The sequence below is a fragment of the Miscanthus floridulus genome, chromosome 1, assembly GCF_019320115.1.
Source record: "Miscanthus floridulus cultivar M001 chromosome 1, ASM1932011v1, whole genome shotgun sequence".
NCBI lineage: Eukaryota > Viridiplantae > Streptophyta > Magnoliopsida > Poales > Poaceae > Miscanthus > Miscanthus floridulus.
The window spans coordinates 136,852,955-136,871,312 of record NC_089580.1 but is presented as its reverse complement, the minus strand read 5'-3'; the positions used below and the strand labels follow the sequence as shown (position 1 = coordinate 136,871,312).

The 18,358-nt window shown below is 42.3% G+C and overlaps 2 protein-coding genes across 3 annotated transcripts; both read right to left on the bottom strand.

Moving 5' to 3' along the window:
• Positions 1-5,985: 5,985 nt before the first annotated feature.
• LOC136494816 (MOB kinase activator-like 1A) lies at positions 5,986-10,782 on the bottom strand. The gene is made up of 7 exons (XM_066490994.1): positions 10,757-10,782; positions 10,603-10,654; positions 7,141-7,249; positions 6,945-7,038; positions 6,688-6,821; positions 6,388-6,551; positions 5,986-6,060 (listed from the first exon to the last, which is right to left on the bottom strand). The coding sequence occupies exons 1-7, from the start codon at positions 10,780-10,782 to the stop codon at positions 5,986-5,988; spliced, it is 654 nt and encodes a 217-aa protein (XP_066347091.1).
• Positions 10,783-14,799: 4,017 nt separating this feature from the next.
• LOC136494801 (MOB kinase activator-like 1A) lies at positions 14,800-18,311 on the bottom strand. Of its 2 annotated transcripts, none has more exons than XM_066490983.1 (7): positions 18,164-18,311; positions 18,005-18,053; positions 16,989-17,097; positions 16,654-16,747; positions 16,391-16,524; positions 16,108-16,271; positions 14,800-15,088 (listed from the first exon to the last, which is right to left on the bottom strand). In XM_066490983.1, exons 1-7 carry the CDS (start codon positions 18,187-18,189, stop codon positions 15,014-15,016), a joined length of 651 nt encoding a protein of 216 aa, XP_066347080.1. In that variant the 5' UTR covers positions 18,190-18,311; the 3' UTR covers positions 14,800-15,013. The 2 variants fall into 2 exon arrangements, with proteins under 2 accessions (XP_066347080.1, XP_066347082.1); XM_066490985.1 differs by having other exon boundaries at positions 16,989-17,088.
• Positions 18,312-18,358: the final 47 nt, after the last annotated feature.

Below are 18,358 nucleotides of genomic sequence, written 5' to 3'. Positions count from 1 at the left end.
GATGATAATATAATTTATAGACGGATAGATAAAGGCTCGCACTTATACATCCCAAACGCTCCGATTGCAAGCAAGGACCGGACAGCAGTCGCTGGCGGTGGTCCCGTCCGTACTCCTGTGCTCGCTTCAATCCAATCCACGCCTCCAAGGCTCCGAGTAGTATGATAGGAATAGGAATAGGATGGGTTAACGGCTTGTCGCTTTCTTTAGCGGCAGCGCAAAACGTCGGCGTAAGCAAACCAGGGTGCTCTGGAGGTCCGGACAACTACCCTGCTCCAAATATCTACGCTAAATATCTTCACCAGGATCAAAAAGCGCAAGGAGGGGAGCGCTTTTGCCTCCTTTGCGTTGGTGTTTCTTTAATAACGGAGAAAAATATCTAGCTGCATTCTCTAAAGTGAGAAATCAAACCAAATTATTACAAGTTAACCACAACAACGACCGAACCACATTTACATAAAAATCCGACTCATAACTCAGTTCTTAAAATAAATAGTCATCCAAAGAACACGAAGAAACACATAACCACATTCACTAACTTGTTGCATGTCTCCAACACCAACTCCTTCTGTTCCTCATGCCGCTGTAAGTGGGTCCAGAAATAAAGCCAGTGTGTTCCTCTGAATAGGACCTACAGAAAGAGTTTTTTTGTCGACATTTATCAAACACAAATTCATTCCTTGTTGGCCATATAGACTAACAATTCGGGGACAAGACAGTGCCAGGGCAACGGAATGTCCACAACCTTCAAAAGGACCAAAACAAAGCACAATAAACTTTACCAAAAGAAGATAAAGCCAGCGAAAGGGCCGAATCGGTCGAAGGGACCCAGAAGATCCCGTTGTTCTAGGGAAACCCCGATAAGCAAGTCATAATCTCCAAGTACCTTGACCCCACAGCCGAGGGCAACCTTGCTGCCTTCTTAAAATAAAACAATGATATCTTCACTTGGAAAGCAGACCACATCTGTGGCGTCGACAGGTCTCTGATCGAGCACTGCCTCGACATCAACCTAGCTCACACCCCCCCCCATCAAGCAAACGCTTCGCAAAATGTCACAAGAAGTCCAGCGGCTGCTAGATGCGGGGATCATTCGCCCGATGAAGTACTCTCATGGCTCTCCAACGTGGTCCTCATCAAAAAGTAAAAACAAAATGTGGTGAACGTGTGTGGACTTCACCTGCCTAAACATGGCATGCCCGAAGGACAACTTCCACTGCCTAGAATCGACAACCTCGTGGATACGGCTGCGGGTTGCGAAATGCTTTCCCTTCTCCATTGTTTCTTCGAATACCTTCGAATACCATCAAATCTAGATGAAACAAGAAGAAGAGGAAAAGACAAGTTTCATCACTATTGATGGTCACTAACACCACGTTCCATACCATCAACTTATGCTTTAATTAATTGGTAATATAAATGATATAAATCATAGTCATAGGGCTTACTTCTAACCATTTTCACAAGTTTTGATGGCTATGTGAGTGTAGGAATAAGGTGACTATGGACATGGTAAAAACACTTCATCAAATGCCCGTTTTGACTACATCATGCCGAATAGCTCACCAAGATACACGAAATCGGGCTTTGGTTCACCCAATTCGGAATCCGAACGATAAAGTTACGCCTTCTGGAAGATTGCAACACGGGGCCAGGCTAGAATTGGACATAGAGGGAGGTCGGACGACCTAGATCTATGTCTAATGACCATCAAACTTGGTCCATAGCCTCTCCACTCAACAAGAAAGCCCAAGGAAAGCATTGGTCACACCAGAGGCCCAAATGGGGTGTCGGGTGACCCAAGCCATGGTCAGCCAACCCAACCCAGGCTCATCCACGTCACTAATCCTCTCCATCGATGAAGAAACACACTCAGGAGGCATCCCGAACATTGATTCAACGACGGTTCACATCAAGGGATGAAATGGATCCATGTGGCCTCTCCCACGTATCCATGGGCCCACCAATCGAAGGAAACAAATTCCAACGCGACCACACTTTATACCCAAGCAAAGGAGAACCAAGGACCAATGCATTGTCTCAAGATTGATGGCAGATGTGCCAGGGTGGTGTTGGACGATCCCACCTTGGTCGCCCGACCTAGGAAGCCCACCAAGCTACCTTGGGCTCCTTCCAACTGACTCCAGGAAGCCCCCTCAGCCGTTGGATGGCAAGTTGGTGGAATGGAGGCTCGGCCGACCCTCAAGGAGGTCGTCTGACCCCACCATGTCAGCTCCATCAACCCTACTCAACTACAAATATGCCCCTACTTCTATACATTATAAATAGGGGGTGTTGGCTCACTTGTAATACACACACTTGGAGCTCCGCTCTCTTCGTCATACTTGTAGTAGTAGTGTCCCTTTGAATTTCTCTCATCCAATTGTAGTATCTAGAAATAGGGAGAGAGGTGAGGAGAGAGCTGGGAGGACCCGGGCCTGTCAGATCCTCTTTGACATTGTACCTCAGCGGTGTGGCTGGTCTTCAAGCAATATCTAGAATATTACTCTGGTAGCTCTGGCTTTTCTATTTAATTAAATTCAGCATTTACATTAATTACTTTACTTATGAGATCTCCGCTCGCATCGAGTGCTCTAGTTTTAACTTTGAATTAGAGTGTAGTAAGCGTTAACATAGACGTGGTGTCTAGGCAAGTGTTTACCTGAGTTTGCGTCCAATGCCACGGATAGTTGTTGTAGCCCCAGAGATGACAACTATTTTAGGTCTTTGTAATCCACCACATTCAGATTGGTGTTCTCGTAGAGCATTCGTCACCCATAGTTGTTGGCATTTCTAACGACGTTACCAAGAATAGAGATAGAATCCATCCCCGGTAACGGCGTTAGAAATGCTTGTTGGCATTTCTTAACGTCGTTACTAAGATTTTGTGTTTCCTAGCAACACCACCAAGAAATACCTTGACAATAGTTCTTAACGATTACGGAAAGGATCCGCAAGCGCAAAGATTTTTCGTTGTAGCATTTCACCTAAAAGTATATTTAGGGTATCGTTATTTATATTTTCCCAAAGGAATGCATAGTGTAAAAGATTCTAGCGGGGACATGGACAAGATGATGTGAATGTATACTAGACCAATACTCAATACAAGGGTACGCCATGATGATTTAAAGATAGTGTGACACTAGGCCAACCTCAATGAATAAATGAAAAAAGAAAGAATAAAAGAATGTTTTCTAAGTGGAGCAGGCTTATCCTAATACAGTCATGCAAAGAATAGTGAGTGATCATACAAATACATGGTTAGACCTAGACCTAAGTGTAAGATGGACGGGGAGACCTCCGGGCACTGGTCTGCCAACAAGCATGGGAGGCATTTATGAACTCCTATACGAATACCCGAACGTGGGGGATTACAAGGGATAGATAAGGCTGTCACCACCTGCTGCCTACCCCTCAACCGTGGAGCACCGTCACATTCGAAGGTTCTCGCATACCCGAGCACCACGCCCGTGTATAAAGAAACTACCCGATCCCCCCGGGACTCCGACCCTACGGATCGACAAGCATAGAACATGGGCAAACCCGAAAGAACGACAAACCGCCACCTCAACTTAGCTCTAATTCTAATCATATAAGTTGTATGAATGATTAAGCTCAATGTTCTATATGCTAAGTTCATAACATAAGAACTATATGCTAGTTCATATGCTAAGATCATAACATAAGAACTATACTCTATTTTATAAGCATAACTATATTGATAAGTAGAGAACAAGACTTTTGAGAAAAGCTTCATATTATTCATACCAATATTCCTCTTTAAGGAGTCAAGCTCTCCAAGGTAGCTTGCCTAGCTCCAAAAGACTACTAAAGGAAAAGGTACAAGTGGTAGCGAGGTGTAGCCCAAATATTGTGTGTTTTGAGAGAGGGTTCTCCCCCTCCTCTTATACTAGTCTAAGGGTGGTTTGGATAGCATATTCCATAGAGATCCACAGCAAACCGCCCTTAGGGGCATTAATTGCACCGCCCTGGCAAAGCTGGGCCCGAGAGGCTGCACAAGGGGTGCGTGCGCACCCAGGCTGGCTTGCCTGGCCATCGTCTTTGCCAGGTGGGCTGGTGGCTGGGCCTAGGCTGCTTCTTCGGTGGTTTGGCGCCCAGATTATCCAGGTATGTGGGCCTTCTTCTTGATCTTTGGCTTGTATTTGCATTATGCTTTGCTTAATTGCACCTTTTGGTTTTATTTTTCACTACATTTATGTATATGTCCTGCAAAATATTGATCTTCCAAATACATGTGGAATTATGTTAGTAGTAATGACATATGTGTATAAGATTGCTAGTTTCTCCTATTTTTATGTCTTAGTTAGCGGTCGAATTTGGTCGTTAAGGACCGCCAACAATAGCCTGAGCACCGTTTTCTCAGCCCTCTCGAGGGTCAGAGAGGAACTAATGCTCCGAAGTAAGGAAGTTAAGCAAGCCTGCTCCTTGATTATCTAGTTATCTTGGGAAACCTTAGAAAATCCCTCTCTACCCACCAAAAACATTTCATCTTTCCTATCATTGGACATTCTTGATTCTTTGCTAGTTCACTTCGCGTTCTCCATGGAAAGATACATCGGTATCTGTACGCCTGTGGAAAGTTATAGTTCTCAATACAATCTATAACTTTGTAGTTAAAAGTTTTTTATTTGAAGTCATTTAGAGTTCTAAATATGTGTTAGTTGATAGATTTTAAAATTCAAAATTTAGAATTCTTAAACGACCTCGAATATTTACAAAGTTGGTACCAAAGTTTAGTGGCCGACATGAGCTACATGTTTGCTGCTAATAAGTTTTTTATTTGAAGTCGTTTAGAGCCTTAAATATTTGTTTTAAATTTATATATTTTGATATTCAAAATTTTAAATTTTTCAAACAATATCGGATGGAGAGACATCATATACCAAAGTTGTAGTTCTTGACAAGATTTAAAACTTTGTAGCTAAAAGTATTTTCTTTTGAGTTCATTTAGTAGCCAAAATATCCAATATAAGATTATGAAATGTTGTGTGGTGTAGTGGTAGAGAAATGCCGATGCTAAGAGGCAGGTTGCGGGTTTGATTACTTGAAGTCACAAATCTTTTTGTTTTAGAGGAGGCGGGTATGTTAGATTTGTTTTTTGGGGTTTTCTTAAGACTATTAACGGAGGTGGGCATGTTAAGGTGTCTGCCAGATCCATATTAAAATAATTTTAGAAAATAGACATTCTATGCCATGTTTTATCGCTCGACACTTCTCATTCTAATGTAGGGCTCTTGGGCGAAAGCTTGCTCGTACAATTTATATAGCTCTGTTTGGTATATCTTTATTTCACTGACGAAACAATTTCTTGTCCTTTTTTTTTTTTTTTTTTTTTTGCTTTGGATCGAGCTGAAGATGTTTCAGAAAACAATTGGTAAAGCTTTTCATAGTATGTATGGGAGAGAGAGGGAGAGAGCCGAGACAAGCTTCAACTCCACAGGCGTCCACCTCTTGTGATATCGGGTTTTAAGGAGCTCTATATTCGTTTGGGGAAAAAAACAGCTCCAAACAGAAGCTACTAGAGAAGCTGTGCTAAACGAGATTTTATTATACAAAAAAGTTTAGAAAGCTAGAAATAATTTTAACTTTTCTTCTAAATAATAAATAGCGATCTCTCTCTCTCTCTCTCTTTATAAAAAAAAATCGAAACTGACGTTAGCATCAGTCTGGGCCAAAATCATCCACTACAATGAGCAACGGTATGGCACTAAACCGAGAGGCACATCTTTGGATCAAACTCTTTAAGAAAAACAGATCAAATAACAGAACAAGTAGGGATCAAACTGACTGATACGGAAATCCTCTGAGTTGCCAACGGCTGACACCAAATGTTTAAATGGAGGAGTTCCATACGAAACCAAATGAACACTAAACTGAACGGCAGGAGCGGCCAAAACTGATAAAAGAAGAGAAATTATCTCCGCACTTGGCCGCCTAATCAAAGTCTGTCTCTGCCTCTCTGGTTTAGTACTGAGCTGTCAGGGGCTCGATCAGCTCCCTGAGAGGAGCCAGCTCTGCGCTCTCGATCAGCTGGAATTCCTGCAGGACAAAATAGTAATAACATCAATAAACATATGTAAATGACACCATCAATAAAGCAGGAATGCTGAAACGATAAATTTTCTTCAGAGAAAATAAGGCAGACCACCAAGAGCATAAAAATGCAATAAGTCAAGCAATTTGAATTAAAAAGGGTACTACTCTCCTCATTTATAACTAATTGGGAAGTAAATTCTTGTTTGAATAAAAAGGAGTATTTAAATCATTTATAGTATGTTATCTTCTTGAAAGAAAACCAGAGTGCTTCATATACTATTACCGAATGACTTGAAAATTAAATGTGACAACAATTGGATTGAAAATTACCCGTGTGAAGAACACGAAGTGCTTGAAGCAAGTGTTGAGATGCGCCTCTTCCTTGAGCTTGACGATCATCTGAAAGTGAGAGTGGTATATGTGCGCGTACACCCTGAAGAGGCGCTTGAAGATCGTCTTGACAACGTCACGGAAGTTGGGAGGGAAAGCCGCCCCTGTATAGCGTCAGCATTGCAAACCGAAACACACATGGTCATTGGTCAGACAACAAAAATAAAATCTCAAACCCAAGTACACTTTTCAGTGTGCAATGTGTTGCACTACTCTACGACGAACAAAGAAAGAAATTACCAAGCTGTTGTGGGAATATGGCTTCATCATCCAGCTGGATTTCTATCCAGTCCATCAGGTAGTCCACGTACTTTGGTGCAGACACCTTGATGGGCGCCTTGACCTTCACTCCATCGGCCCACCTATACTCGTACCTGTGGATATTTCATTTCATTTCATCAGACAGTTTAAATTTGCAGTGTGACAATGTTTGTTTTGCGGGTACATAGAAGAAGATGATGAAGAAGAACAAGGAGAAGAAGAGAAAGACACTGTACTTTGGTCCAGCTGCCATGACTGGGCAGGTATATGGAGTGCAAAACTCCATCAGGGTGCCGTACAGAACGTTGATGTGGTTGAAGAAGTCAACAGCTGCCAAGCGAACAAGACATTAAGTACAAATAGGGATCTGAATTTGAGCATTAGAGATCTAATTAAGAACTGAAATTGAGGACCAAGAAGGATTTAATTTACTGTTGACAGCCAGCCACTCGTTGAGATCCTCCCCAATGGGCAGACGGACGGCCTCTCGCAGGTTGCCGCTGCCGAGAGTGGCGTCGATGTGCTTCCTCAACTGTGTACCCTGGAAACAATCACAAATTAACTTTCAGCATACAAGAATCGAGCATAAAGATATAGATGGCGTAGCATATACGGAGTATATACTAGTAGTGAAAAAACAACGTGATGCAAGCTTAACGAATGTGACTAGCTATATGCTTATTTCATCCAAAATAATATCTCACGTCATCATATTTCTAAATTTACTCGTGACTAATCACTAATGTCGTTGTAGAAAATAAACGCTCTTTCAACATGGGTTGACGCTAGTGACAGAAGCAATATAATACCAATTTGGGAAGAAAATACACCAAATCATAGACTTTTCCCCTCTGTTTCAAGAGTATTAGGCCTTTGAAGCTATTATAGTCTTTTCACATGTCATGAGTAATGTTATCATATCAGATTACATTTTAATAAAAGCTTAAAATCAAGAGGGGGGGGGGGGGGGGGGGGGGGGGGTTTGTTATGGGCCTTGGGCCAAACACAGGATGGTCCATGGCCCACATGTGCCATAGCTTGAGTTACATATAGATAGAATAATTGTCATGTTCGCTTGAACTGCTTCTCTCACAATAAATCAGCGACTTATCAGCCGCATAAATCATTAGCCGAATAAGGCGATTAGTAAACCGGGGCTTCAAATCCTGTAACGTAGATTTTCAATCAACTAGATCTCGATCAGCATGCTAGCTTGGGATACATGTACACATGATAAAGGGATTCAAATCCTGTAACGTAGATTCTTAGGCTCTGTTCGCTTGAATTTATCAGCCGTATTGTTTTAATGAAATAATAGTATTTTTCTTTCACAACAAATCAGCATCAACATCAGTCGTTTTTTCTGGCTAGACGAACAGGGCCTCTGCTAGGTCTCAGCATGCTAGCTTGAGCTACATGTAGGCATGATAAAGCGCTTCGAATCCTGTAACGTAGATTTCTAGTCTGCTAGCTTGAGCTACAAATGTAGACATGATAAGGGGGTGTTTGGTTCCTACAGGAAAATTTTAGTCCCTGTCCCATCGGATGTTTGGACACATGCATGAAGTATTAAATATAGACGAAAAAATTAACTAATTGCACAGATTGTGGCTAATTTACGAGGCGAATTTTTTAAGTCTAATTAGTCCATGATTTAACAATGTTGTGCTACAGTAATATATGTGCTAATGGCGGATTAATTAGGCTTAATAAATTTGTCTCGTAAATTAACCTCCATCTATGTAATTAGTTTTATAATTAATTCACATTTAGTTCTCCTAAATAGCATCCAAACGTCCGATGTGACATGAACTAAAATTTAGTCCAGGAAAATAAACACCCCCTAGAATGCTTCAAATCCAGTAACGTAGATTCCTAGTCTGCTACGTCTCAGCTCTGCCAATAGTAAATGACTTTATTTTCCGTTTATATTTTTTCTACGCAAGTGAGAGGTGGATTTTGCTGGCCCCACCATATTAATGCATCACAGTGTCTCCTCACTGCTTTAACATGCATACAGACATGTGCTTCAAATTTTTGTCAGGCAAGGCTCGCGGTACCTCTGCAAGGGACTATGACATAGCCACGAGGACACTAACCGGTAGACTCCTAGTACCTCTGCAAGAGACTCTTGACCTACCGGTTTCAGTGAGGTTTTATCTCTCAGTTTTCAACATATCTATATTTTAAAAATAGTGTAGAAGAGTTTTATGCCCATAAAACTCTCTCTATTTCCATGAAACTTTTATATTCTCTTTTTTTATCAAGACAATGTCATGTCAACATATTTAATGTTCATAAAACTCTATGAAATCTCCATTAACAGGTATGACAAAGATGGATGCATACATAGAATTTAGAGCAGCACGCTACGGTGGTGCTTGCATGAGGGAAGCCCTTATTTGGATCCTCTCCTGATACAACTCTAAGTTGTACTGTAAACTCTTGTTTTTCATAGGCTCAGAGCTGACAGCCTACAATTTGGGGCCTGTTTAGTTTCCAAAAATTTTTACGCAGTAGCCATCACATCGAATTTTGCGGCACATGTATGAAGTACTAAATGTAGATGAAAAAAAACTAATTGCACAGTTGAGTGAGAAATCGCGAGACGAAACTTTCGAAGCTAATTAGTCCATAATTAGACACTAATTGCCAAATACAAACGAAAATGCTACAGTAGCCAAAACCCCAAAAAATTTGGATCTAAACGCGGCCTTGGACGCTGTCCCCAAGTAATCCCTACTATATTTGCTAGCTGGCTCCAATTTAACCCTGTAAACAGCTTTTCTGAGAGTTTTGGCGTTGCAAGAACCGTAGCTAAATGCGTTTCAAGGAATCAATCCCTGCCTGACAGGACAAATTAAAGTGAAAGAAAAGGCGCACGGTTTCAGTTTCTGCTTAAAGAGATCATTTGGAACTTGGAAGCAAAGGAACGAGCAATAATTTACGAGGTGAAATCACAGGCGATGCAGCTCTAACTGATTTCTCATGATTGCAGCGTGTATTGGGTTTTTTTTTTTTTGAGGAAACGTGTATTGGTTTATTTGTTACACATAGCCATAACTTTATTATTGATAAAGCTTCTTGTATCATAAAAAAAGTTAGAGCTATCACTATGCAAAAGATTATCATTTCAAGGGAAACAATTATCATCATGCAAGCATCGCTCCATAGGTAAAAAATAGGTATTCCATCAATTGATCGTGGCTCAAAATTCGGCAACTACTGAAGTCCTACTATAACATGAGACCAGATTAGGATGCAGCACGTATGTAAATCATTTTTTCTTTTCTTTAAAAAATAATGTGAGGAGTTTGCTGTGAAACGTTATTAAAAGAGAGCGAGAATTAAAAGCAGGAAAACCAAAAGGGAAAAATCCGGCCAAACCACCCTACCTTTCTAACCCCTTAACCTTTTTTTATTTAGTTTGTGAAGTAAAATTGGTTGACACACTATCACCTCAACTCAAAAGTAATACGAGACCACCAGGGGAGATTTCCCCCAGGGTGTTACATTAAGAGGGTGCCGTGCTTCGAATCCGAATTGGGCGGGGGTTTCAACGACCCCCTGAGTTCAACCCTCTAACGGCTACAACCGCGAGAAGCTTGGCCTATCACCTCAACCCCATCCCTCGTAATCTAATAAAGGATGGAGTAATCATTGGACGAACTCATGATAGGCTACGAGTGTGTTCGCTGGTTGGTTTCTAGGCTGATAAGTCCAGCTGGTGCTGGTTTGTCATGAGAGGAAAACACTGTTGGTTGGCTGATAAGTCCTGGCTGAAACCAACAAACGAGCATGCTAACATCATTAAGAATGGAATAGTTCAGTTGATGGCAGACATGACGAGAATATCCACACCTCATGACTGACACGCCAATAGGCACAGCTTACCTTGTTCCCGGGTGACAAGCTCTTCTTTGGCCTGAAGGTCCTCTGGTGGTTCCTGCAAGCGCATGCGGATCCGCCGCCGCCCGGGACGACAGAAACCATCATCAGAACAACCGGTTCAGAGAGAGGAAGAATAAACTAACATCTGCGTGCGTACTTGCTGCCGCTGGAGAAGAAGCTCATCTTGTTCGTCTCCGAAACGAACGAACGAACGAACGAAGAACCTGACGATGAGCAGCACTGAGTAGCCGTCGACACTGCACACATATCACTGTGTGTTTATATATATAATATATATGTATATGCCAACCCCTACCTGTGGTCCGCTGCTGGCTGGGCCTTGCCTGGCAAGCTGCGTGTACGGTCACGGTGTGTGTGCGTTTCAGTTTCACCGGCGCCGCTCTTGCGTGCTGCGCTGCGTCGGGGCCAGCCAGCTTTTTTCATCGCTCATCAGCCGCCCGCTGAATGCATGCCCTAGCTAGATGGTTTCCGAGATCCCGCGCGCTCTGTGCATTGCATCCCTCATGAGTCATGACCAACAGCTATCCCTTCCCGTCTACTCAACAAACTAACGTTAAACCTGATCTCGGCAACTCATAATCTCTCCGTCCTCGTAGGGATCTTAATAATAAAGTTCTAACTGTGATGACAGTTATTTATATTTACGGAGTTATGGGAAGTGGTGCCATTGTGGCATTTGTAACACGTCAGAAATGGACGTGGGATTATGCTCCATAATAAAAAAAAACGTGGTAGTAAAGGCTCGTCGAAGAGCGTGTTTGGTTTCCTAGGCCAAACTAGCCTGGCTCGCCACCACTGAACAAGGCCCTTCGTGGCCAGGCGCGAGGTATGCATGAGGTGGATGTTTGGTTGCTTATATTAACGTAACCCAGCTGAGCTAAGCTGTATAGTAACGGTGTTCAGTTGCGCGGTTGCATGTGAACATTTGAAATTCAGGTGCAACTGGAGTTTGTTTTGGTATTCTGCATGCAGTACAGGTCTTGTTACCTCGTACTAGCGCTTGTAACGTCACCACATACAGATACAATAGAGTTGAATTGAGTACAAGGCACTAGTGATGGATGATTACAACAACTTAATAATTAAAATGATAATGATAATAGCTTAGACTAAGATTATGGCATCCTTAACCGTAGATGTACGATCCTTGGGCTTCAATGGTGGTGCAGCAAGCTTCACATCTTATTTTTTTGTGGATCCATAAAAGGCAGCAAAAGCTCTTCATCACTGAACTTGTATTCTTGCAGCATGCACTGCACTCCTGAATCCCACTACTTGATCATGAGCAGCCTCCCAGCTGCCAGGTCATAGCGTATTAAAATTGCAACAATCATGAAGGTTCTAACTGTGATCTTATATTTATTTATACAGTTATGGGAATTGGTGCCATCGTGGCATTTGTAAGATGGTGGAAATGGGCGTGGGATCATGCTCCAAAACGTGGTAGTGAAGGGCTGAAGGGCATGTTTGGTTTCCTATACCAAACTAGCCTAGCTCGCACCACTGAGTCAGGCCCTCCGTGGCTAGGCACACGCATGCATGAGGTGGATGTTTGGTTGCTTGTGCTAACTCAGTCAGGCTGCGCAGTAACATTGTTTGGTTGCCTGGTTGCATGTGAACATTTGAAATTTAGATGCAGGTGGAGTTTGTTTTGGTAGGCAACATGCAACACGGGTTTGGTTACCTCATACTAATGCTGGTATGGTTACCACATACATATAAACTAGAGTTGAAATGGGTACAAGACACTAGTAATAGATGTTCACAATAACTTAATAACTAAAATGATAATAGCCTGGAGTCATAAGATTAGTTAGTTAGTTGCTCATATTGGTCTCCAAATGGTCACTAGCTATGATCTATAGTTAGTTAGTTGGAGTTGCATGTTAGCTGCACAAAAGATTGCATGAATAGATCATCTGCACATGTAGCCGGATATCGTCACTGCACAACATATAGTCCACTAAGGAGTTATACACAAAAGGAGCCACCCATGGAGTAGGGACTACACAAAAGAAGCATCCACTAGGAGAGACCAGTTGCAATAGAGGTTAGACCAAGGAGAGGACCCCCTGTGCGCAATATATATGGATCAACCAGCATGGACCAAGGCTCACAGATAATAATTCTCGGACAGGAAGGTCCTAAGCCAAAGAACAAGATGAGACTTAGTCATCCCCATAACAGTAGTACCCTAAGACTTGTTGTCCCCAAGATGGTTGAATGCAACAATCAATGCCTCTTCACTAAAGCCAAGAATGTACATGAAAACACCATAGACAACACCATAATAGGAACCTTCGTATCATGAATTGCATCAGTCACATTGTTCACAGCATCTGTCATGCTAGTCAGGACAATACAATTCTCCTCAGATAGAATAAACCTCTTTCTCTTGCTACTAGCACCTCCATCAGACCTCTTAGGTCCATCACCAAACAATTTAGCCAATTCTTCAGCACTCTTAGCACTCCTTCCATCATCAACTATCTCAGTCTTCAAGGAGCTCTCAATAAAGTCACATGGACTACCAAGAGCCTCACTAGAGCCCATAGCATACTTCCCAGTTGCTAGACCATTTCTAAAGATCAAACTCATCTCCTTGTAGTTCTCGATCTGCTTGTTCAAGAAGTCAGCACCTTTGGGGTGAGCCTGCAATACATTAGTCCACTAATTAGATAATTGGTATGAGCACAAAAAGGATGACAAGAACAACATTTAGTAAAAATGATGATCGGAGATGTAGTACAAACCTTGATGCACCCTTGTAGTTCTCCTCTTCAACTGTCCTCATGCAATTGTCCTCATCCCACAGGGCGTCATTGAGTAGCCCTTAGCTTAGTCACTCTAATCCACTTTTGCCTCCACTTGCGCACGTGATTATAGACCTGTGTTCCAATGACTTTGTTACCACTGAACTCCTGCAGTGCCTTGGCCATCTAGTTCAGGTTCACTTCTTTAAAGCCTTTGTTAGTCCTAGCCCCAGTTGATATAAGCTAGAACATGCGACAAAGGATGAAACCCATGGCGCTAGTCCATCTCATGGCTAGCCTCTTAGTGGCAAGAGCTACAAGAATGGAATTGCGAGAACTCTCTAATTAATCATACTAAATCAAGCTACCATTCTTTGCCCTCACTTGATTTAATACAACTAACCGGGCCATCTCACACCTCTATGCTATCCACTATGCACACATAGGATCAGTTGTGTAAATGGTTTTAACTTAAGTGAAAATATTTAAGTTACAATATATACTTTGGGGACTTACTACTCCCAATAGATAGAGATTCTAGGTGCGTAAAAGTAGTCATGTGCGGGGCCATCTCACTTGCAATAACTCAAAGTAGCACCATGAGTACACGATGGTACTCCACGAGATTTACCCAATGTTACTCAAAGGATTATGCATTGGGGCAATAGCAAGGTAATAAAGTTTCATTAAACAAATGCATTTTGTGCGTAAGGGAATGTAACGCCCTAATTTTTGAAAAATTCAATTTTCCTAAAATTTGCTATAATTAAGTTAATGAATCATCAAACTTTAGTTGAAGAAAAATAATGATTTATAAATTAAATAAATCTTTACATAAATTATACTTTTTTGCATTCATCTTGCTTGAATTAATTTTATTATGTGGAAATGAGTTTAAACTCGAATAGGATCGAAAAATGTTTGAATTGAAGCTTTAAAATGAGTTTATAGAATTAAAAAGTTCTTAAAATCTCCTTATATTGTTTTGGGCGAAATCCCAATCACCCAACCCACCAAATCTCCTTCTCTCTATTTTCCTTCTCAGCCCGCAGCCTTATTTCTTAGCAGGTTAACTTTAGGCCAATCTATCCCTTTCCCTGTTCACTCCCTCTTTCTTCCTCGACCCGATCAACGATCTGTTCTCTTTTGCAGGACACTAGCCTAGCTCTCGCACCCCCTCTCTCTCTGCGTTCTCTACCAGGTGGGTCCCACCTAAATCAAAACTGTCCCCATATCCGAATCCGACTTCTCTTCCCTTTTTTTTTGGTTGAATACATAGCCGATATAGTTTGGTGACTTGCGTGTTGTCACTTGTGGTTTATCCGGTTTCGACGGTAAGAGTAATCCTACGTCCAGTTTTAAAAATCGAACTACCAAGAAAAGGTCAAACTAAAGAAAATAAACAGAACGGAAGCACCCAACTGACTCGGATCAAACAACACTCCATTTTCACTGAAAAAAGTTGCGATCAACAGCTGGCTGCTAGTGCTCGGGAACACATACATCCGTGGCAGAGTAGGGAAACCACTAGCCTATGCTTCCAAAATGTAGATGGAGATGTTCCATCCGAAATGATCAAATTAAAAGGAGAGGGGGGAAAATCTCTCGGCACAGTCGGCCTCATCAAAGTCTCTCTCTGGTTAATAACCAAGTATTATGGGCTCGATCAACTCGTTGAGGGGAGCCAGCTCTGACCTGTCGATCAGCCGGAATTCCTGCACACCACAGAAAAACGAGATTAAATTTGCAGTAACTACATTTCCACGATTGCATAATTCCATTACAGCAATATCGGCTAATCAGGGCTAGTCTTATTGTGCGCTATCAAGCACTCAGTTCATCCTAGTGTTGGACAGAACATCGTCATTATAAGGCAGGCATGGCATGGGACAGAACATCGTAACTCAAAGTGGCTACAGAATAAGTTATTCTGTAGCCAGCTACAGGATAGTAGTTCTATATATATATATATATATATATATATATATATATATATATATATATATATATATATATATATATATGATTTTATATCGAACGAATGTATGGCCCCAAGCAAGTCTTTGCGTGCTTAATGATGCATCACAACTGCTAAAGCCACCAGCTAAAACAACAGGGGCAAAGGCGTTTGAATCATTGCACCAAAGGCAACCCTCTTCTTTCGTACATGGAAAGAGGGTTCCTACTTCCTACTCCAACATAGTGTTCCAGTGGTGCCGGTAGCCATACCGAACCGAACCTGGTTTGCTGGCAAGCTGGAGTACTGAAAATCTTTTAGCTTTGATGAGAGGAACGTCAGCAGGTGAAATTAAGATACTATTTGGAATATAGACCCAAGCTAGCTAGCTATGAAAACTGAGCTGGATGCATGATAAATATAGTTAAATGCTAGTACAATCAGCAAAACAAGACTGTCAAAAGAACAATTTCTTTTTCCTTCAAAAAAAAAGAACAACTTCTTCATAGAAAACAAAAGCAGATTACCAACAGCTACAAATTAAAATACTACACATAATGACATAATCACCTATTGGGATGTAAAATTGGTAATTCTGCCAATAAGGAGCACTAAAACTCTTATGAGCCAACTATTGGCAAGACGATATAAGAATAAAAGGGGACTTTCTATTTTGTTTTATCTTTTTTTGTTTTTAGAAAAAAAAACTATACTACCAAGGTGGAAATGTGACAAAGGGGTTGTGGAAATGTAACAAACAATTGGATCGAGAATTACCAATGTGAAGAGCGTGAAGTGCTTGAAGCAAGTGTTGAGATGTGCCTCTTCTTCGAGCTTTACAATCATCTGAAAGTGAGAGTGGTATATGTGCGCGTACACCCTGAAGAGGCGCTTGAAGATCGTCTTGACGACGTCACGGAAGTTGGGAGGGAAAGGCGCCCCTGTTTAGCATCACAATGTCGAACCAAACACCACATGATCGTCAGACCACAAAGTCCCAAAATAATCAAAATGCAGTTTTTCAGTGCTCTTATCCTTTGCGACCAAACAAACCAATTACCGAGCTTTTGAGGGAATATGGTTTCTTCATCGAGCTGGGTTTCTATCCAGTCCATCAGGTACTCCACGTACTTTGGTGCAGACACCTCGATTGGCCTCTTGATCTTGGCTCCATCAGCCCACCTATACTCGTAACTACGGGGATAATTTCTTTTTCATCAGACAGTTTGCAAAGTGACACTTCCTTGCATGAGCATGACAGATTTTTATATGATTAATTATCTGCTTGACTGAATTTGTGGGCATCAAAGAAAGATAGCCTACTTTGGTCCGGCTGACATGGTCGGGCATGTCGCTGGCGTGCAGAATTCCATCAGGGTGCCGTACAGAATGTTCACTTGGTTGAAGAAGTCAACAGCTGCCACCACAGAAGCACGACAGGTTAATGCACTACAGGCTGGAGTGCCTTCAACACTTGGACTAAAGCACTGAACAAGAGAACAGTCCAGCTCCAGCATAGTACTGCTAATGCCATAGAAACATTGCCATCAAAGGCTTGTTCATACTAATACTAGTCTTAATGTGAAGAAACACAAACAGGGATCTAAGTCTAAACACGGGAGATTAACAACTGAGACTAAGGATGGGGGATTAATTACTGTTGACAGCGAGCCACTCGTTGAGGTCCTCCCCGATGGGCAGACGGACCGCCTCTCGCAAGTTACCGCTGCCGAGGGTGGCATCGATGTGCCTTTTCAGCTGCATCCCCTACACATACGTGGCCAAAACAGTTGCGAAATTTTCAGCTTCGTCAGAATAGAGAACGATGGAGACAGATGCTGATATGCATAGGAAGTTAGGAACGCATGTACTAGGAGCAAACAGAGAACAGCAGGATATGAAATATGATGCGATGCAGCTAATAAGTTGCGGAGTATACTTCAATTCTCATAACTGACAGCCTACAATTTGGGCCCCCAACCCCAAGTAATCCTGCTTTTTGTTAGCTGGCTCCAAATTAATTAAATTTGAGCCCCTGTAAACAGCTTTGCAAAAATGAGTTTTGGCGGTGCAAGAAAGCTAGTTATATGCGCTACAACTTCCAAGGAAACAAGTCTACAGAAGGGAAAAATGAAAAGGTGCATGTTTTCCGTTGCTGGTAAATAAAAAGGTCATTTGGTTTGGACTTGGAGGCAAGCAAATGAACAAAATACCACAGAAGGCCGTAAGGAACGCATCTCCAACTGGCCAATTTCTGAGGAAAGGATAGCAACAGTGTTTAGAATTTAGATGGAGTTGAGTAGGCAGCTGGACAGGGTACAGAAACCAAAGAGAGGCATGATGTGCTCAATGTTCGCGGGGGTAATTCATTTAATCCGTTGTGATCAAAAGGAGATAGCAGAGCTGAGGATTCAAAATTGAACAACTGCCAGTCCTGCTGCTACATGACCAGAATTATTATGTGCAGTGCAGCACGCACGTATGTAAATGTGGTGGATGCAGTTCTTCCTCTGGATAGTTATGAACAAAACCCTTAGATGAGAATCGAGAATTATCCAAGCGAGCGCGCACGAATCCGGGAAATTATAAAGCCCGCATTGGTGACATGACAAATGATGAAATCGAGAAGGCTACTAGCAAGTCCGGCGTGACATGCGCGCGCGGCGGCCCATACCTTGTTCCCGGACGGCGCGCTCTTCTTTGGCCTGAAGGTTCTCTGGTTTCTGCAAGCACGGCACAGCACAAATCCGGCGTCAGTCAGACAGACGACGCAATTGATCAGCCAGCCGAGATCAGAAATCGATTCGAGGATGACGCGCGCGGAGGAAGAGACCTGCTGCCGCGGCCAAAGAAGCTCATCTTCTTCTCCGACCGATCGATCTCCTCGGCGGCGGCGGCGACAGCTGCTGGTGAGCAGAAGCTGAGTCGGCGACGATGAAGGACGAACCCTCTGTTGGGTTAATTGACGGTTCTTCTGAGCCCCCCCCAAACCCTGGCAGAGAGAGAGAGTGTGTATATATATACACAC